The following is a 22,356-nucleotide window of genomic DNA, read 5'->3' as shown; positions in this document are numbered from 1 at the left end:
ATTTGTAATTGAAAACGTTTTAGATCCGTGTATTCGTTCTGTCAGAGACGGAAAACAGGTGTCACTTAAAAAACAAATAGTAAACATCTCACCAGGAACTAAATACTAATGTTTCGCATGACTGCTCGCTAAAATTGCATTCCATCCAAAACTACATTGTCTCGAGTGGCACGCAGACAGAGGTCAGGTTATAATTGATGCTGATGCTGTTTGGCGAACGGGGAAGAGGTAACAATCACGGACCCTAGAGAAAGCATCTTGTACCATCACGGGGCAGTTAGCTATGTCAACAGAACGTAAGACGAGCGCCTGGGGCCAAGCGACCAACGTCTCTGTATGCTCCATGTCAATGAATTCTGTAGATGCATAAAGCGATAACCGCGAGCAATGTTTGTATTAATATAAAACTTCACATTCGAAAACAGCAGTAACTCAGAAGTGAATAAGAGTTTTAGTTTATAGACAAGTTTCTCCATCAAAATGATTCGCGTTGTTACAACGCTGACTGCACTGGTAAGTACACTTGAATTGTTAGTTGTTATTTATTTCCTTGTGATCTGGTTATGTAACGAGGTACTGCAGTGACGATTTTGTGACGTCGTTGATGCGTGACGGTTTCAGTCAACGTCGCCGTTTTTAATACAAAAATTTGTCATGGTTATTTCCATGATACAAATGATATTCAACCTTTCTACAAATTTCTTAAATTTTACATTGAGAAAAAATGTTCTTCATTAAATTTATCTGCATGCTCATTTTTTACTACCGGGAAGTTCAAAAACCAGCAAGATACATTTATGTGCTTAAATTATACACATGATTCTGATCGTTGGCTTCAGATATTTTACAATTTTAATAAAAGTTTGAAGTTTGTCTCAAGTTCAAAAATAAGTTTTATCCGTGCATACGTTTTGCATATTCATTGACTTCCTTGGACCTGATTTCTGATTGCCTTGGTGCAAATCATGGATTGGAGTCGCCATATAAACTAGCTTATGTACGTATGTTTGCATGTAGACCAGATCTGTTATTGCCTTGGTGCAAATCATGGATTGGAGTCGCCATATAAACTAGCTTATATACGTATGTTTGTATGTAGATCAGATCTGTTATTGCCTTGGTGAAAATCATGGATTGGAGTCGCCATATAAACTAGGTTATATACGTATGCTTGTATGTAGATCAGATCTGTTATTGCCTTGGTGCAAATCATGGATTGGAGTCGCCATATAAACTAGTGTATGTATGTATGTTTGCATGTTGACCAGATCTGTTTTTACCGTAATTTTACTTATGCCCTACGAAGTGCACCATAAGAGGCTGAAGACTGAATAAAAACAGGTAGTCCAGTCGGTTGTACTCTATAAAGGTTATTGAATGAGTATACATTGGGTGTGTAATATTATGGATATTGACTCGGACTGGGAATCATTATTCTTAACCCAGTGTAGTAATGGCGCAAATCCCATCGTTGGTTCATTTTTTAAATATGTGGATGACCTCTAGCACACATTAAAGTGCAACACATCTGTTCGTCTGCTGATTTTTCATAGAATGGTCATAATTCTACAATTACATGTCGCCGGAATTTATACTCTTACCTTGTTTCCATACACTCTCCAGAATTGGTAGACAACAGTTATGATAGCACTGACAACAATTGATAGCAAAGCAATTATCTGAAACAACCAAAGTTGGCGTGCTACAAGTAATAATGACAAGATATGTTGTATTTCTTTCGTATTGTGACAGCAACGGATTCGTAACTGTTTTTGTTGTGACTGCTATTACATACAGGTTCTGTGTAGGTTTGAATTGTAGGTGTTGTCTGATGACTGCTTGTCTCTGGCAAATATTAGTGCATTATGTAGTTTGGTCTTTAGCAAAGGACTGACGTCTCAACAACCGGTTAAAGTCGCCTGAAAGATGAAGGTTGAGTGATCATTCCGGATATCTCAATGGAATACTGTTATATTTTTGTGCCTTGTGTACGTGGGTTCGAATCCCGCTCTGTCGAAAATCAAAAGGCCCACTCATGTTGTAGAATTCGTCACCACTCAAACCACACGCTCCCCATTGTGGAAAAAGTCTTAAAAAATAATCAGCTGCTCAAATAATAGTGTGAAGGTCGGTGGTTTGTGTTTTCTAATTCATCATTTTTGTTTTTCCAGATCGCATGTGTCAGAGTGGCGGAAGCTTCGAGTGTCCCGGTCCAGTGCGAGGTAAGAGAACTTATCAGGGCAAATTATCATTATATCCATGTGAAATTCTTAAACAAATAAAAAGTAAAGATTTTTGGATTTTTTCGGAAAATTTCGGAAAAACGTCTGACGAGAGGTAAAAATGGGCACTGGCGACATAGTGATATGATTGATGTACACCTATAACCAGTGAAGTGTTGAACTGTGCCACTTTAACTTCAGGCAAAGTTTTATTCTCGCAGTTCGAGATAACGTTTTTAATTACCGGATTCAAGACGATCTTTGGTACCATAGCTTGAACGAAATTTGACAAGAAAGAAAGAGTCAAATAGAAAATATTTTACTTTAAACTTTTTATGAATAAGACCATATCTCTGTTCTGTACACGTGACTGCGCAAAATGATATCATTCTTCCCAGAGCTCTATTCTGTAAAAGTCGCTAATTTTGATTTACGTATAGTTTTAATATGATTAAAGACTTACAGCATAGAGGGTAAAACCAGAGCAGCGACAACAGTGTGATTGATAGCTGGCAATTGGTCACACTCGAGGAATCTTTCTCCAGATGCATAGGTATCCACTGTCATTAGGCATGTGAAATTCAAAACATTAGGCATGTGAAATTCAAAACGAAAAGATTTCTACATAGGGAATAAAACTAGAGCAGCGAGGACAGTGTGATAATCTTTTTCACATTACATATATATGTACATACATAAACCAGGATTCTACTGGTGCACTATTAAAGCATGCCCGAGGCCTGATCACATGGCATTGTTTTTAGGTAAATGTTTACCAAATGTGATGACCACCCGACACATTTTTTTCACTTGATTCTGAGTCAGCCATGGCTTCACATTTGAAGCATTCACACGAACACTTAGAATAACACAATAGCTGGGGTAAACTGACAAAAGACTTGATTTCGCGGGATATATGGGACCATTTACCAGGAATCACATTCTTGCCGTTGCTCTAGTTTTATATTCTAAGCTCTATAGAGATGTGACAATAGAGCTGACCTTTATGGTGTTGAATCATAATCATAGACCACGTGGTAAGATTTTGCATGCTATATTCAATCTTGAGAAATCTACTTCATCACCTTCATAACCAGTGATTAACTCTACAATTGAGGCAGAGTTTCAGGGGAGACTACTCTGAGCATCCCGCAAATCACTACAGCGTCGACATATGGCCGTGTGTTGTCGTTGCAGCTACTGTCAATTGCCAATGTTGTAATGAGCTTTTATTGCTGTTTTTTTTTTACTTGCACAGAAATTGCATTGTGAGGAAGGGAGCATGTGTACGGTGATACGCTCTGAGCCGTGTAATAACCGATGGTGTCCGCCTCCAAGTGCCCAGTGCGTGCCAGTCTGTAAGTGTTTACCGCCTAATAAAGTGATGCTTCTCTCTCTCTCATATCCCTAAGTTATGCGAAGTTTGACGCAACACTGGAAACAGTCCGACAAAGACTTGCATCAATATACAGTAAGAAGTTGTGTGATAATTATACAAGCCTCTTGTGGAGTTTTAATGTTTCATATAAAAGCTAGACCAGATGATTTTAGTCCTCAGGTGATTCTCAGCTTTGATGTCTTTATATCAGATGTAGGGTCCACTGTATGGCTACGCTAGTTACAAAAAAATAAAAGGAAACGCGGTGTTACGGTCAAAACATTTAATTTAGTGAGAACAAAGTCTAAAAAAGATGAATAAAGGTATTTTGAAGTGCAGTTTTCAATGTTTCCATTGGAGTTTTCTTAAATTTCACATTTTCTTTGTTAAACATTCGTTTTGCTGATTTTCAGCCTCAAAAGATGGGATCTGCCCTAATCGACTTGAGAATCGCGATTGTCTCTCTCTGCAAGGCGTTCCGCTGTGCTGGACGGACGAAGACTGTCCGGACAGACAGAAGTGCTGCGACGGCTGTTGCAAGACGCCCGAGGCAGAAATGACGACGGAGGAGAGGATAGCAATTCTAAAGGCAGGAGCGTGTCCAGAGAACAAAATCGAGGATGCTTTCCGCAGATGGTGGACGGCGCTCTTCTGTGAGCCCAAGGAGGTCGTCGATGCCTGCCTCACGGACATGGACTGTCCCGGCAACGACAAATGCTGCTTGGCACTTTGCGGAAACGAGTGTTCGCCGGCCATACACATTGTGGCAGGGAGCCGAACTCAGCCTAAAAACGAAGAAGGCGTCATACCACAGGTTCCATTGGTGAACACCAACTCCTCTGTGCCCCTCGAGCCAGAGATAGAACCTACTCGACCTCCCCGTAGGTTTAGGCTCCATAAGCCCAGTTAAACATGGCGGCCTATCCTCTGCTAGAACACCAATGAGCTATATCCACAACCTCCTTGTCTTATCAAGGACATCAATATATCCACCACGGCTTTTGTGACGCATGAAAGATAACAATCTACCTACAAAGGCCGCAGGGACCTATGTACGAGAACATATCATATCCACATCCACAGTTTTCTGCTGGTCACCAGATATAGTAACCACATGCGGAATTAGATAAAATGCATAACACGTGGTGTTTTGCTGATATTTTTCCTGCATTAACACTGGATACTTAATTTATTACCCAAATGTAACATGTGTACAGTTAGTGTGTACCCATGAAGTAGGCCACCTTTCTGTAGATAAACAAAGTATGTACAGCTTAGGAGCAGTAGATTTGCTTTTCCACCTACCATTGAAATTAGGAAGGTTTTTTTTTAAAGATAAAATTTCCAAGTATTTACAGGAAATGGAAAAGATTGGAAAGACTCGTGAAGAATTTGTGATCGTGTTATTCACTGGATAAATGTTATCTATTTATTAAGTTAATTATCCATATTATATACTTACCTTGATTTAACACAACTTACACAATTTCTAAAGAAAGTATATGATTTTCTGAAATAAAATATGTAAAAAAAGTGGTCATTAAGTAATAATTTAATTAAGATAGAGAGCACATTGAGAGAGAAACCAGAGCGGCGACGAGTGTGATAGACGTATAGCATAGAGATAAAAACCAGAGCAGCGACGACAGTGTGATTGCTGGCAAATGGTCACACGTAACCGGTGAATGCAGTATTAATCTATCCTCAATGTTAACCGTAGAATAAATCAAAACTTTGTTCGTTATTATCTGACACACATTGTACATTATATCTGTTTGTTCACTAAATAATGTCAAATATACAGACTGTGTTTAATTCTACAAAAAATGTTTTTGTTGAGAAAATATTTAAATATTTTTACAGATATAATCCCAGCTGTTGCATGGAATATACGCACACAGAAGAGCAATTGAAAACAAAACGAGTGCTAATCTTAATCTAAGCGGGGGTTGGGAGCGGGGGTGGGGGGGTGCCTCCGTGGCTCAGTTGGTTAGCGCGCTACCGCAGCGTAATGACCCAGGATCCTCTAACCAATGCTGTCGCTGTGAGTTCAAGTCTAGCTCATGCTGGCTTCCTCTCCGGCCGTACGTGGGAAGGTCTGCCAGCAACCTACGGATTTTCGTGGGTTTCCTCTCACCACAATGCTGGCCGCTGTCGTATAAGTGAAATATTCTTCAGTATGGCGTAAAACACAAGTCAAATAAATAAATAAAATAAATAAATCTAAGCGTCAAAACAAACATTCGTCAACCAAAATGAACGTTCCAAGTCCGTTTCTTAATCCTGAAAATAAGAGCTCATGATTTTTGCATCTTTAATTATATGTTATGTTACGAATATCTACTATGCATAAAAATAGCCGAACACCGTTTAGTCCAAGTAATAAAGGCACACAGGCATCAACGGCTTTCAGTTGATACAAAGAGTTACTTCCCTTGTCCTTGACTTCCTTTGTCCTTAAATGATGATGATTTATTTCTCTATCAGCTCATGAGAATTATTGATTGATTGATTGATTGATTGATGGATTGATTGATATGAGTTTAAAATTGCACTCAAGAATACTGAGATACATATATGATGTTGTCGACAACTGATATTCTAGCATGGTACACGATTTGAACACTGATTTCACTCTGCCGCCTAGAGCACCACTTGTCTTTCCAGCATCATTGACCCCTTCTCTTTGTATAATTCCACCCTATTTTCTAACTTTATATACTTTCTTAGTTCTTTGGTAATCATTGTTAAGCGTCGTTTTGGGAATTGGCATTGGGATTATTGACCCGAAATATATATTCATCGTGTTGAATTAGATCGCCACGTTGGATACATGAGTAATTGCAATCAAAGCGCAACTGAGATACATATTTTGTTATCGACAACTGATATTCTAGCATGGTACACGGTTTGAATACTAATTTCACTCAGTCACCTGGTGTGAGTTAGGTGAGTGAGTGAGTGAACGAGTACTTAGTTTATAATGTCGTGCTTAACATTTTTTCGGTCAAGTGACGACGAAGAAGTTCTTAGAGTATATATAATGTGAGTCCTTGTTGAAGGACGGATTTCCACCGTTCTTTTGTCTAGTGCTGCTTCAAGTAAGCCGCCCCACCCGCTGTGGGTGTCCCAACACAGGATTGACACTGAATATACCGACCCCGAAGCGGACGCTCTACCAACTGAGCCATCGGGGCCGGTCACTCGCTTAGATTATATTTATTTATTTATTTGATTGGTGTTTTACGCCGTACTCAAGAATATTTCACTTATATGACGGCGGTCGGCATTATGGTGGGAGGAACCGAGTAGAGCCCGGGGGAAACTCACGACCATCCTCAGGTTTCTGGCTGACCTTCTCTCGTATGACCGCCTAGATTATACCTTGCATCTTTTCAACATCATTGAAAGCATCAATGTCGCACGCCTCTTTGTGAAACTGGGCACTTACTTTCCGAAATATCTTAATATTTTCTGTTCAATAAAAACTGGCTTAAACGATGAAATAATGTTCCCGTGTTCCGGCTGTTCCTCGGCGGGATCAAAGTACGCGGTGTAGCTGGAAGACTGGTGTAGCTGGAAGACTGGTAACAGCTATTAATTATCATTTACCTCCAATAACTTCTGAAACTCCTGGGTTGACATTAAGATATAAGGTGTTTCCCGTTAAACATTTTCACAAGCCAAAGCTTAAATTTTTTTCTGCTAATTACTTCAAAGTGCTGTCTTTTTTAGTTTCCCCGATTAATGGTATGCTGACACAAAAATGCAGAAAAGCATACAGAGAAGAAATTAAAAAACATAAATATATTTTCTTAAGCTCATACCCAAAATGAAGTCAATATGTTTTTTTATTTATCTGACTGGTGTTATATGGCGCACTCAAGAATATTCCGCCTATATGACGAAGGCCAGCATTATGGTGGAAGGAAACCGGGGACTAAGAGATAATGGAAGTATGAATAAAATCTAAATGCAATTATTAAAATCCGGATTAGCAAGCCGATGGTGAAACAAGCCATTCAATCGCCAACACCTGTTACTAGATACATACATTTACATTCATATCTGGAAATTATTCTGCTACGATTTTGAAATTTGTTTGGAGTGTCATTCCTAGGTTGAAGTGTTGACCCTTGTCAGAACGTTCATACATGCGTAATGATAAAATGTCTAGCTGTGTGAAATGTACATTGACCAGTTGCCCTATAGCTATTCACCGTGTATATTTGTGCCAAAGGAGGAGAAAGTAAAAGAGACGACCTTTCACGCTTTGTTCCACATCGTTGAGTCTAGTTTTTCTTTTATTCTAAAACTAATGGCTATCAGGTTATGTAGTGACCATCTTTGACTCCATTCATTCCTTGAAAATTCCTGTGTGCAAACGGCGTGACGTATTTTTACAGTCAGTTGCAAACTCAATTGTAGGGCCCACAATAGATTGTAAGTACGATCTCCTTGTGCAAACGGGTGCTGATATGCCTGTGGAAATGGATTCCAGTATATCATTGGTTTTTGTCCCAGGGCATGAACCAGACATTCCTGAGAAAATGGATCCCACTGTTTCTCTCTTTGGTAGAACGGTTGTCTCAAAATTCGAATATTGAATGGGACCTCCTAATCGTGCATCCGAATCAGCCATTCAAAGGCGAGGCTATACTTCATCGTCAGGAGGGCTTTCATGACGTTGACACTTTAGCAGCTAGGCTCCCAAAGTTCAACATTCTCCTTGAGTACCTTTTTGTGTGGCGCTGAGGTTTGTGCTGTTGTGCTTTTTACCCAACAAAGTGTGAAAGTAATGACGTCCTTATGTCTTCAGGGTGCGTGTAATTTACTACATGTATTTAAGCATTCACGTATGAAGCATTTAAGAATAAAATCCTAGCTGAGTATTAAAAAAAGATTTCACTACGAATGGATATAATTATGGACACGTGTGTGCATTAAAGTTAAATCAGAATTTCATGTATTTAAAATAGTACGAAATTTGAGATTAAAAACAAAAAGTCCCTTCGATATAATCTTAGTTTCAGAAGCATAACAAAACATATGTATAAAAACATAAAACATTCATATGTAGTAATCAACACATTCACATATAGTAACCAACACATTCATATATAGTAATTAAAATTTATTACAAAATTAAATACCAGAGGAAATGCATGAAACTGATTTGTTTCAAGATCAATTTGCTCTTGCCTGCTGGAGATGAAAAGTCTCCAATAGATAATCATATCCTAAGGTATTTATGTATGAGTGATTTAGACACTTGCGTTCCAATCACTAGAATACACAAGGTGTGAGTTCGCTCTCGACCTTGGCCACAGTAAGGGGTTAAACCAGGTTTTTTTGAGGTGCGTGAAGTCTATATACAATTTTGGTGGTCGAAACTGACCAGGTCTTTTTGGGTCAAACTGACCAAACCCTCTGACTGTGCGCCCGTCTTTTAACAGTCTGCCTTTTGAAAATTTCATAGTTCATATCACTGAATATATTACCTAAACTTGTGTCTCTATGTGTAACTGAAGATAAACAGGTAACTTTGAAAGAGTGTTATTATCAGAAAGTCCCAAAACTAATGCCTGATAGGGTTCCGTGGAGGAATACATAAGGCTTGCTTTGGTGAGCAATCTTGGTCAGTACATGTGTGTTGGAAATGGAAAACATTTGGCATGTACATGTATGTTGGCAAATTGGACTTGGGTAGATAAAAGCTCCTGTGCCATATTTAATGTGTTAATATGGTTGTGTATTAAATGTGATGACAGCACAGCATTTTGAGTAATTCCAGGCCTGTGACGTCTAATAAGTTGCAATTAACATCACTGCATTTTTTGTGTCTAATTCTGCGTAAGCCATGGTGCTAGAAGGTGTGTGAATTGGTGCTGTTTATGCATTTACATAAACTCCTGCGTGTGGATGTAATGAAGAAAACTGTTGCAATCCATCGGCACAGTTTCTGAAATAGTGACTCAACTATGACAATTAAGACGCAGTACGAAACGTAAAAATCGGCCCTGGACTGCAACAGTGAACACATTTACCTTTTGTTTTCTTTCAGCACTGAATTACTTGGTAATGTTATTGATAAATAATAAATTAAGAAATGGCATTTTAATGTTGCGAATCCCCATGTATGTTAATATAGTTTCCCACTTACATGAAGCTCAAAGGTAATTAAAAACGCCAAAATACTTACCCATGTGCCAGTTTTAGAAATGCTTAAATTCGGCTGAATAATGTAATACATTTCTCTAAAACTGCTATATTTTGTCATTTGTTGTCAGCTGACCGCTATGTCCAAAACACTGCAGACATATGTGTAACAGGCCTCAGACATATTTATCCCCCCCTTGCAATGTCTTCTGCGAAAGACGGTAGAATCACATATCAGCTTGTCGGGTGTGCTTTCTGAGAGCGTATCCTACATGTACCGAGATGGTCCATTACTTTAGGTTGTAAGCTGTACCCACATGTAGCTGTGCATGTTGGGGTGATCTCCCCTGGTTTTTGTCTGGTAATAGTAAGACTTTGTCCGATTCCCGTGTGGAGAATAAAGGATTCCTGAAACATTGAGACCTGTGTTTTTTCTGCTAATCAAATATGGCCGTTCTCACACTGGTGTCAGAAGTGGGATTGGCAGACATCTAATCAGGTTACCAGACTTACAACAGCAAAAACCACGGTTGAGTGACAACACCCAGAAGATGGCGGAGTCTGACGGCCAGAATAATGTTCCAAACAGGGAAGTAGAGGCCTTACGTCGTGAGATGGCAGACTTGCGGCTTGCTTTGGCTGCAGCGGTGCAGAGAAATGAACCTCGAGAACATAAAATTGTGTTACCGCCCCCAGTAAAACTTCCAATGTACGATGGGAAGGGTGACCCGACACTCTGGACAGAACGGCCTAAGCGGGCATTGTCAACTCAGCAACTTGAGGGGAGTGCAGGTGTTACCTTTCTGAGAGACTATCTTCATGGAACTGCTGAGGACGAAATTAGACAGCAGTCCCCGGACACACCAGCAAAGCTATTTGACATTTTAGTCAGTGTGTTTGAGACCGCATGCGAGAGTTCTATAATCGTACACAAATGGCAAACAAACACTAACGCAATACTCTCATGCTTTGGTATCAATTGTGGATAGAATGGAACTAGGCGCACAGGATAAGGAACAGAGGTTAAAAGAACAGTTTGTAGAGGGGATTAGAAATTCCTCTATTCAAAGGTATCTTAGGCGGCAATCTAGCCGTAAGAATCTGTCGCTCTTTGATCTAAGAAAAATGGCACTAGAGGAAGCCGATGAGCCTGTTGTAGGCAGAGCGCCTGTAAAAGAGGTGTCGGTTGAGGATGAGGTTCCGGTTTGGGCACAGGAATGGGTTGATTTGACAAAATCACTCGTAAATCAGGTAAACACCTTATCTCGACCTGGTACTCATAGTGTAGAAACGAACCATGTACAGGGCAACAATTTAAAGCAGGATAATAATGTATAAAACAACCACGGTTGCTTTTATTGCCATAAAGTCGGCCATGTTAAGAGGTACTGTAGAAAACGGCTGAGGGCTATGGAAAAACGTGAGTCTAGCACACAATCCACTGTAAATTTGGGTCAGCATTCTGTTACAAATACACCATGTGACGCCAGCTGGTGGGCACATGCCCTAAGGTAGGGCAGAAATAGGTGGGCACAGAGCAAACTGTTTAGTCGATACTGGATCGCAGGCAACTACTGTCACACAGGCATTTTATCGTGATTTTCTAAGCATGTTGCCCATGGAGAAAGTAATGAGTCTTAGGCTCACAGCAGCCAATGGTATGGAGTTGCCCTATATTGGTTACATGTCTACCTCTGTTAAAGTAGGGAACAATGTTTTGGATGATGTTGGTATCTTTGTACTTTGTACTAACACAACGTAACTGCCCAGTTATATTAGGCATGAATGCCCTTTGCCATGTATTTGAATTTCAGAGTGCTACAGTTCAGTCCACTACTGCTGAGCAACAGAAACCTGGGCGAGCTAGGATTGTACGCACCCCAGCTCATGAGGACATTCTAGTTCCTGCATCCAGCATAACTCATGCAAAGTGTACTGGTGTGCCACAAGGACAAGTGTGTATGGTAGAACCTTTAAAGGTTCCAGCAGGAGGAAACTTTTAGTATCCCCGACTTTGTCAGACCCTACGGATAGTGACACCTGGATTCCACAGCGAACCAAATTGGGTAGGACTGAGACCTATTCACTGGCCCAATCAATCGAAGTGACACTGAATGTGGACAGAATTACAGTTGACACCAAGACTCAGGACAGTTGTGTTTCAGTTGCTAGTGCTCAGCTTGAGGACTTCGATGGAAATTGGGAGGAATATCAAGCAGGTAAGGACCTTGTGGAGGAATATCAGGATGTCTTTTCCCCGGAACTACGAAAAACGCAAACTGTGAAGCACCGGATTCACACCACGGATGAAATTCCCGTTAGTGTACCTTATCGACGAATCCCTCCACATCAAGTAGCAGAGGTCAAATCACACCTCCAGGATCTACTAGACAAAGGGATCATCAGACACAGTAGTTCTGCATATGGGGCAGCGCCTGTACTTGTAAGAAAGAAAAATGGCGACTTAAGGCTGTGCATTGACTATTGCAAGAGTTAATAGCAAGACTGTGCTGGATGTGTATCCTATTCCGCGAATCCAAGAATCATTGGATGTGATGTTGGCGCCAGGTATTTCACAACGTCTGTGATAAATTCCGACCGTACCTGACTGGAGCCTATTTCACTATCTATACAGACAATAACCCTCTAACCTATCTGTTGTCCAAACCCAAAGTTACAGCTTTAGAACAACGATGGATGAATGAACTATCGAGTTTCAACTTTGAGTTCCGTTTTCGTTCCGGCAAAACGAAAGTAGGCGCGGACGCACTTTCCAGACGACCAGGGCTTGAGCCAGACGAGGAGAGTGCTGAGAACTACATGGTCTCCATTCTTGGGAATACCACAGTTCCAGACGAAATTAGGCAAGTGGCACTACAGACCATATCCGTTCAAGTCAACACTGTTACTGTCACCAAGGAAGACCCAGAAGTTAATACCTCGTTACCGACTTGGGACCCAGTGAGTATGGCGAAGTATTAGGCAGACGATCCTATCATTGGGAGAATGGTGCACTACAGAAAACTAGATCGCCGTCCTACAGTTTTCAGGGCGGTCCTTGAACTCACAGCGGCCGAGAGCCAATGTTGAAGTTGACTCCAATACTGAAGATTTTCCGATGACAGATTACCCAACGAGCATCATTTTGCAAACTCTTTCAGAGACACATGACGGAATGGATGTTCCTGACATTACAGCAGAGGACATGGGTAACCAGGACAAATCGGTGGAGCTAAGGAGGAGGACGCGAAGAACTGCGGGACTACACTAGAATCCACATCATCTTCCACGATCCGTAGTTTAGGTAGTTCCCATTAAGGCTTATCAGCCAGTAACAGTTAGAATCTGAATTCTATAGTTAAGGTTTTTTATTTACTCATGTTAGAGTTCCTTTTTTTTTTACATATCATGAGGACATGATATAATTTTGGGGGGAGGTATGTAATAGGCCTCAGACAAATTTATCTCCCCCTTGCAACGTCTTCTGCGAAAGACGGTAGAATCAGATATCAGCTTGTTGGGTGTGCTTTGTGAGAGCGTAGCCTACATGTCCCGAGATTGTCCATTACTTCAGGTTGTAAGCTATACCTAGATGTAGCTGTGCATGTAGGGGTGATCTCCTCTGGTTTTTGTCTGGTAATAGTAAGACTTTGTCCGATTCCCGTGTGGAGAATAAAGAATTCCTGAGACATTGAGACCTGTGGTTTTTCTGCTAATCAAATATGGCCGTTCTCACATATGCTTGACTTATGTTCCGTTGTTGTGGAATACGCTCTGGGTTACATATCTAACATGGATTACACATGTAGTTATATAAAATACAATTCTCTGTCTGAATCACCCGTTCGCAGTTATTCAGAGAAAAACGCATTTTTGTGTCACGAACGTGTACATATTTCATTGTAAGTTACAACTTACAAAAGGTCCGTAAGTCATTAAAAACATTTTCTTACTCACAAGTTGTATATTTTTAGAAAGCACAAGTATTGTAAATTCAAGTAGACCACTGTTGTAAAATAGCCAAGTTTGACCACTAGTGGTCAAAACTGACACCTGTCAGTTAAGCAAATTTGAGCTTGGCATCCGGCTCTATAGTCAAATACACTTATCCAGCATGGATGCCTGTTTCTAACAAAAAATGCCATCGGAAGTTTTTTTAACCACTTTCTAGCTACTCGGTTGGCCGACAATTCGGTATATTGGACAGTAATATACCAAAGGGTACAATTGTTAGATCATGTGAGTTGTGCGACAATTTCAATTAACTTCTAGCGTTTCAAGGTAATCCCGCCAGACAGAATATGGTCTGAATCTGTAGCACTCATAACTGTATCTGACTCCGCTTAAGTCGGGGGTACGGACTGTATATGCATCGTGTTAAAATAGATCGCCTCGTTGTATATATGAACAGTTGTCAGCAAAGTGCAACTGAGATAAATATTTGATTATGGTATAGTATTTACCCACTGACATCATTAATTTGCCCAGAACATTTCGTCTTTCGTCATTTGCGTCTTTCCAGTTTGACACCGTCTTAATTTCATATTTGATATACTATCTTCATTCATTGGTGGCTTGTGTTAAACAGTGTTTTGGGAATTGGCCTGGTTGTGATTATTGACGGAACGCCAGTTTCGGTTGACGATTGGTATACTAAAGTCTGTTTTGACGCCTAGATTCCCAATTCAAACTTGTATTATCATTCAGGTTTCAAGTTACTTCCAAAAGGTAATTTTATGAACAGTTGCAATCAAGACGCCATTGAGATACATGCCGTTGTACTCAACCCGAAAATTGTTCAAGGGGCACTCGTTTGAAATTATAAAAGGGAACGTCATGATTAGAATATCGACTGTTTCTCCTGATCCACTAAAAAATTGCCGACTGTTTGTCTCCTGTACGTGTACATGTTACCATCTTTTACTGAGTTTTTATCAATTTATATCCCACGTGCTCCATTTGAAGCTGGAGTGTAGACCACTCATTTTTATTGTGAAAATCTTGAATTTCAGATTATTTAGTAACTGACCTTGACTCAGTCGGTGATGTACATACTGTGAATGGACGACTTTGAGCCCAGACTATGGTCATCGGAGTGTGAAAGTCTGCATTGTGTCGCAGAATGTTCACAGCTAGAAAACAGGAGCACGGGTTTTGTATACCCCTATACCTGTATTTTTCCACGCCCCGGGGCTTAGCACCCTACAGTAGCCTATAAACGTGACCGCTAAGCCAGTGTGCGGAATATTCCGACAGTGGACAGTCATGTAGGTATTTACTTGATGTAATTTTGGTTTCCATGCGGTATTTTAAATAGATAAATGACTGTTACTGCTTTATTGACGACATTTCGGCAATATTTCAACCATATCGTAGCGACTGTATTTTGAAAGATTGAATGTTTCTCTCAGTTTGCCTGTATGTCCTATATTGCTGTCTTAACGCTGCTCTCGCTACTCTGATATTATTTTTTAGGCTGTACATCGTTAAGTATATCCGTGAGTTATATGCGCATTTGTCCTGTATTTGTTATCCCATTCGCATTATATGCCATTATATTGCATTGATAGAAGAATATTTATTCTTGATTTATCATGAATATCTTCATAACTCCGTGCAAGCTATCATGTCGGGGTGGCGATCGGATCCTGCTCGTGGAGAAAACATTCCTGAGGAGAGTTCCTTTGCACTCTCTTAATGTGATTGTATGTTAAATGTCATGACAACGCAGAACCTTTAGTAATTCTAGACCAGTTACATCTAATAAATTGTAACCAACATGATTGCAGCGACCTGCCCGTATATCGCAACGTTGGATGTATACTTATCTACTAGCATGGCACACGGTTTAATTACTATATTACTCATTCGCCTAGAACATACCTTGCGTCTGACTTGGACAGTAATATGGCGTGTACATAACTTGCCTTGTTACGTTTGTTAGACCCTGCGTGTTGTGCGACGATTTTAAACTTTTTGTTCACAAGTTATTACCGCAAAAACTTGTGTGTCAAGGTTATTTCTGCATCAAACGCTTTCACTCTGTTATAAAGTTTTTCTTAAGTTTTGCAATGAATGTAATTCCCTTGTAAGTAAACATGTAGGAAGCGTTCAGGATCCCTAGCGCTCTGCTTGATGATTGTGTCTAATTCCGTTTAACACGCGCCCAGGGGTTCTATCTTCATCCTCTTCAGTTGGATCTCCACGTTGGATACATGAACAGATGCGATCACAGCGCTACTGAGATACATATTTTGTTATCGACAACTGATATTCGTCCTATTTTCGTACTTCATATTTTTTTTGTTCTTTGGCGGTTTGTGTTATATATTTTTGAAACTAGCCATACGATTATTGACCTACAGTGTCTGCTTCATTCAGATATAGAGGGCCTCCGTTGCCCAGTTGGTTAGCTCGGTAATCACCCAGGAGCCTCTCACCATTGCGGGCGCTGTGAGTTCAAGTCCAGCTCATGCTGGCTTTCTCTTGTACGTGGGAAGGTCTGTCAGCAATCTATGGATGGTCGTGGGTTCCAGATTGCTCTGCCCGGTTTCCTCCCATCATAATGCTGGCTGCCGTCGTATAAGTGAAATATTCTTGAGTACGGCGTAAAACACCGATTAAATAAACAAATAAATCACTGAGATATATAGACCTGTAAAGGATGCCTCTTTAGAGATAAACTCTATTAGTATTGCTGACACACCTTGAATTTTAAATTATGTCGGATGGGGGTGGGGGTGGGGGGGGGGGAATAAGAAAAAAAACAGGTTGAGGGGAAAAGCACTTTAATTTTCATGACAGAAAGAAAATGTTGACAAAAAATATAGAACTCTTAAAGAATAATTAAAACCTTGAATAATGAGAAGAAAATACCCACAAACTAAGATATATGTATAAAATTATATAAAACGACCTGGTCGATATAGTTTTAATTCCTTGCGGCAAAAGACTGAAGGAAAACTGTTTAATAAAACAACTCCTATAAATTTCAACTGGTAAAATATAATTACGTGGCACTATGGGGCGACGTTTTTAGCTCATAAGAGACGAATGGTAAAAGGTAATGACATGACATTATGCTCCCGCTACTGGCAACAAATGTATAAGACGAGTGGTAAATATATTTATTTATTTATTTAATTGGTGGTTTAGGCCGCGCTCAAGGATATTTCACTTATCCGACTGCGACTATCATTATGGTAGGAGGAAACCGAACAGAGCCCGGGGGAAACTCACGACTATTTGCAGGCTGCTGGCAGATCTTCCTAATTAACACCGGAGAGGAAGCCATCATGAGCTTGATTTGAACTCACAGCGACTGCATTGGCCAGGGGCTTTGATGAAATCCGCGATGTCTTCATTTTACCTGAGATAGGGTTTTAGTCAGACTGTTAATGTTGATATAACACAAGATTTTCAGCACAGAGCGTGAAACCACATCAATGACGACGGTGTTATAGCTGGCAAATGTTCACAGGTAACTTGTGAAATCCGGGTTTTGTCAGTTTACCTAATTCACGGCTTTATTTCAACTTTCATTTATTTCATGAAAATTCTAAAATTAAACAACTCATATATCCCCCCAGCCTCAAGAGATAAGATATTATTCTCTCCGTCAAAAAAAAGCCTCAGTCTTAGCTGTTGAAAACTTGATTTCCCGATGGTCTAGAAATACACTGAAATACATGGAAGGGCAAATTAGGTATAGGTTCAGTCCAGTATGGTTCCTAATGGTGGCCATCTAGATCTGCGCCTTCCCCGCGACCTTTGTACCCCCGCCAACAAACGCGAACGGCGCGGATCCGTGTTTCTCAGCACATCCAGCGCTCCCCATGGCGGCACGAAGGGCACGGTGGGCACGGTTCCGTGTATTCCGCGAGGGCACAAATATCGCGGTGGACGCAGATTTCATGAAATCGAGACCAGGATCGCAAAGGTCAAGGCAAATATGGACACTGTCAGCCACCATGCTGGAAGAAGCCTGTATCTTGTATCCATTGTCTGAGTAATTTTAAACTGGTGATGTCCAATTAATTGCAGTTAACATCAGCTCAAGATACTGAGGTGGTGTTATTTGCTACCGATCACAAATGCTGACAAGAGACCGTTTGCCTGCTATGATAATGTCATTGCTGCTCTAGGTTTTCGCTGTATTCTGTATAAGTACACCATAGCCCGGGTCTTGGACAGGGAATTAACTGGTACGCTCCCACCGCTTTCATTATTCGTAGTGGCCTTGGTGGCGATAAGTGGTCGACGACCCACGGGTGGCTGTCTTTCATCGATATCATGCGCATCTTCATGTTCGTCAGTAACTTGCTTATGGTCAAAGGTTTACTAATTTTAGCCATCTTAAAAATGACCGCCGTCGTGAAAGTGACAAATTCTTGAGTGTGGCGTCTAACAACACCACCGTCTAACATCAAATATATTATGGTATTTCACACTGGTAAAAAGGTCTCCTTCATTTGTTTTTCAGCCAGTTCCAAACAAGAGAAGCTTTTCACCACAAGAGAAGCAGAAATATCCCGAGAAGTTACAAGTTTCCTAATGGCGGGTCCGGGAGAACAAAATTATCAGTCTGATTACAGACAGTACCTAGACGAGCGGGCAGTCTGGCTGAACAAACAAAAGAACGCTACCACTAGGTTTGTGGCCATAACAGATCGAGAAGACAAATCCAGTCTTACACATGAACAGTTGAAGGTATGCCTCCAAAATATTCAGATAAAAAATGAGTGAGTGAGTGAGTGCTTGGGGTTTAACGTCGTACTCAACAATTTTTCAGTCATATGACGACGAAGGACTCATTAGGGTGCATGTAAGTGTAATGTGCCTCCTTGTTGCAGGACGGATTTCCACCACTCTTTTATTTAGTGCTGCATCACTGAGACGACTTACCGAAGGCAAGTAAGCCGCCCCGCCCGAGCCATTATACTGATACGGGTCAACCAGTCGTTGCACTATCCCCTTCATGCTGAACGCCAAGCGAGGAAGTTACAAGTTCCTCTTTTAAAGTCTTAGGTGTGACTCGATCAAGGATTGATCCTGGATCTACCGGTCCCGAAGCGGACGCTCTACCAACTGTGCTATCCGGGCCGGTCAATATAAAAAATGAAACTCAGTCACTACCTTTTGTCATAAAGTATATATACTGTCACAAAAAATAACGCGCAATTGGAAATGGGATTACACATGCTGGTGATATCAGATGCCAAGATGACTGTCCATTTGTGGCTCAATGTCATCACTGAAGGAACTTCGGTGGATCAATTTACGATCACACATATTCTGACTTTCTTGGCGTGTCACTCGGTTGAAAATGAAGGGAAATAAAACTAATCATTCTTCTTTAAATTAAAGCAGATTTATCATTTAAAATTCACCTGTGCATTTCCTTTTTGGCACCTTATTCTCAGGTAATTTGAATGCGTATATAGTTTTCTAATGTAAGTAAATCCAGTCAAATGTTACATTAAATGCAAAGCAAGAATTACAATTTGAATGCTTCTTGAAGTCTACTGGCTGGAAGTTTGTTGAAATCAAGTCTTACAATTCAGGAAGCGTAATATAACAGTTCACGAATTCCAAAGGTACGGAGAATATATTTGTTATCTTCACTTTAGCAAAGGATGATATTTTGTGTCGGGCTTTAGGGATTCGTCGTTTACATATTGTTAGCCTTTTGAGATTTGGGTAACAAATCTCTTATTGTTGTCTGAAATGTGAAGTATTACATTTGGTGCTGTGATATGCTCTTAAAACCTCAAAGTGACTCTGCGAGAATGACCTATATAGTCTTTAATCAATAAATACCGCTTTGCTGTTTATGTTTTTTTTTGTCATGTGGGACACGCTATATAATTTAATTTAAATAAATAGTTATTCTTAACTTAAGCATTGAAACATGGGATTTAACAACATCCAGTTCCTACAAATAAAACAGAATCAGTACTCTCTGGTGTCATTACCAAAAGACAAGACGAAAACTCTTTCCTCCAAAACTGTCATTTTGTTTTTAATTTTTGAGACAGAAATTGGAAAAAGTAAAGTACATGAAGGATTGGAGAGGTGTCCCAATGTCCAAAGATGCTATAGATTGCGAAATCTATGAGACTATGTTGTGGGAGATCAAACCCAGGACTATCATCGAGCTGGGAACGATGACGGGCGGATCCGTTCTCTGGTTGGCTGATCATGTCCACATGTTTGGACTCGCCTGTCACGTGATCGCATTCGACCGGGACTTCTCTAGGCTTCACGAAAAAGCCCGACTTCGCGAAGGCGTGACCTATCTCCAAGGCGACTCCAACGAGATTGAGAAAACATTTACACCTAAACTGCTGCAGGTATGCATGAATCGGCTGTTTTCAAGATATAATTCTTTGAAATGGGCAATCAAGGCCAATTCCAGAAAAAAGTTCAAGAGTATTTTGAAATTCAAAGAATCTCTTCCATCGATATAGACCTGATCTTTGTCATATGATGCGGAATACTCCCCAGTACACTCAAAAAAGTAATGTCTCAATTCTATTGTCAAAGTCTGAGTGATGCTAGAATGTAGTTTTTAGGCGTAGGCGTAGGCGTGCACATAGTAATCACCTAGTAGCATTTGTTAGATCGCGTGTGTTGATATCCATCAACATCTTAAGTTATTACTGCAAAAAGTAGTGAGTGAGTAACATATCTTGCTCAACAATTTTTCAGTGATATGACGACGTAGGAATCCTTAAGGTGTATGTAATGTATCTCGTTATTGCAAGAGGTATTTCCACCGCTCTTTTATCTAGTGCTGCTTCACTGAGACGACTTAACGAAGGCAAATAAGCAGCCCCGCCCGAGCCATTATACTGATGCGGGTCAACCAGTCGTTGCACTATCCCCTTCATGCTGAAAGCCAAGCGAGGAAGTTACAAGTTCCTCTTTTAAAGTCGTAGGTGTGACACGACCTAGGAATGATCCTGGATCTACCGTTCCCGAAGCCGAAGCTCAAACAAGTGTGCTATCCGGGCCGGTCACAAAAACCAGCGTCAGGGCTTTTCATAAAACGCCTTCACTCGAAAGTTTCCTGAATTTTACAATTATTATAATTCCCGTGTTAGTAAATATGGACAAAACGTCCAGAACTTCTGTTTCATGATTGTGTCTATTTCCGCAAACTGAGATGCATATTATTTTATCGACAGTTTCAATTCTTATTTCACTCATTCACCCAGAGAATTCCTGGCGTCTTTCCAACATCAATGAAAACTGTTGACTGCTTCTCTTTGCATGATTCTGTCCTCATTTCGTAATTAATATAATTTCTTAGTTCTTTGGTTGGTTGTGTCAAAAGTCGTTTTTGGAATTGGCCTTGCGATCATTGGCCTTGAACGTCGATTTTTGTTGATTGTTGGTATATAAATGTGTGTTTCGAAGCATAGATTCGGAGATACTTAGTGCACCGGTAGAGCCAAACCCCTGCCAGAGCTGAATGAGACATATGAGGCCTCCGTGGCCTAGTGGTTAGCGTGTAGCTAAGCACAATGGCCCACAAAGCTCTCACCACTGTAAAATCAAGTCCAGTTCATGCTGGCTTCCTCTCTGGTCGTACGTGTGTATAGACTGGCAAGCGCATAAGGGTTGATCGTGGGTTTGGTCCGGGCTCTTTTCCTGCCACCAATAAACCATCAATCAAATAAATAAATATATCCATCACATGATTTCTTTACAGTCACTGCCCCATCCCTGGCTCATAATAGAGGATGCTCATGCCAACGTCAAGCACGTGCTGGAACACTTCAATCGTTACATGGTTTCAGGGGACTACTTCGCAGTGGAAGATGGACATCCGGAGATCAGTGACAATCCTATCAATATAATCCGGGCCGAAAACGACATAACCTGGGGATTTGTCAAGATGAATGTCATAAGGTCGTTCCTGGCAGAAAACACCCCAAGCCTGATGGTGGACACCTATTATACCGACCGATTCGGGTAGATATACAAACACAAAAATACAGCGCATGCGCCGCTTTCTATCTTTGCTTTACATCACTGGCACCACTTGACAAGCTTAACCTTTGGAACCTGCGTATTGCACGTAGGCTTCATTAGGCTTAGCCGCCACAACTGAGTATTCAGCATTTGTAATTAAAATGGTTCCAAATATAGGTTAGATATATAATGTTGAGCATTAGATATATACATTAGATAAAGAGACTGCATGTGTATAAAGTATTGTTAGAAACAATCATATGCTTGAGACAGAGTCTTTGTGTCTTCAGACATGATTTTCTGCCTCATCATTGTGACCCCAGTGAACTCGGCGTTGTTCAAAACTTTTTTTATAAAATTTGCTAGTGACAGTGATGTACCTTGGTGTTACCTTGAAAATATAATTAAGGCATACAGCATAGAGAGAAAAACGGAAGCAGCGATGACAATGTGAAAGCTAGCAAACTGTCCCATGTAACACACATACTATAAAATCTGCTCATTCTAACAATACTAATATAACACATGAGCCGTTTTCGTAATTATCAAAATCCTGGATTCTAAAGGATTCCAATGTCATGGCGGACTTCACAAACCCCGACGAAGCGACGCGAATCA

At 40.5% G+C, this 22,356-nt stretch overlaps 1 protein-coding gene across 1 annotated transcript; it reads left to right on the top strand.

Annotated features, from left to right (window-relative positions):
• The first annotated feature begins 480 nt into the window (after positions 1–480).
• LOC135480992 (whey acidic protein-like) lies at positions 481–4,510 on the top strand. Its single transcript, XM_064760922.1, has 4 exons — positions 481–513; positions 2,172–2,222; positions 3,481–3,580; positions 4,014–4,510. The coding sequence occupies exons 1-4, from the start codon at positions 481–483 to the stop codon at positions 4,508–4,510; spliced, it is 681 nt and encodes a 226-aa protein (XP_064616992.1).
• The last annotated feature ends 17,846 nt before the right edge of the window (positions 4,511–22,356 follow it).

This window comes from Liolophura sinensis, chromosome 13, assembly GCF_032854445.1.
Source record: "Liolophura sinensis isolate JHLJ2023 chromosome 13, CUHK_Ljap_v2, whole genome shotgun sequence".
Lineage (NCBI taxonomy): Eukaryota > Metazoa > Mollusca > Polyplacophora > Chitonida > Chitonidae > Liolophura > Liolophura sinensis.
The sequence above is the reverse complement of the archived record's forward strand: the minus strand, read 5'-3'. Positions and strand labels throughout refer to the sequence as shown.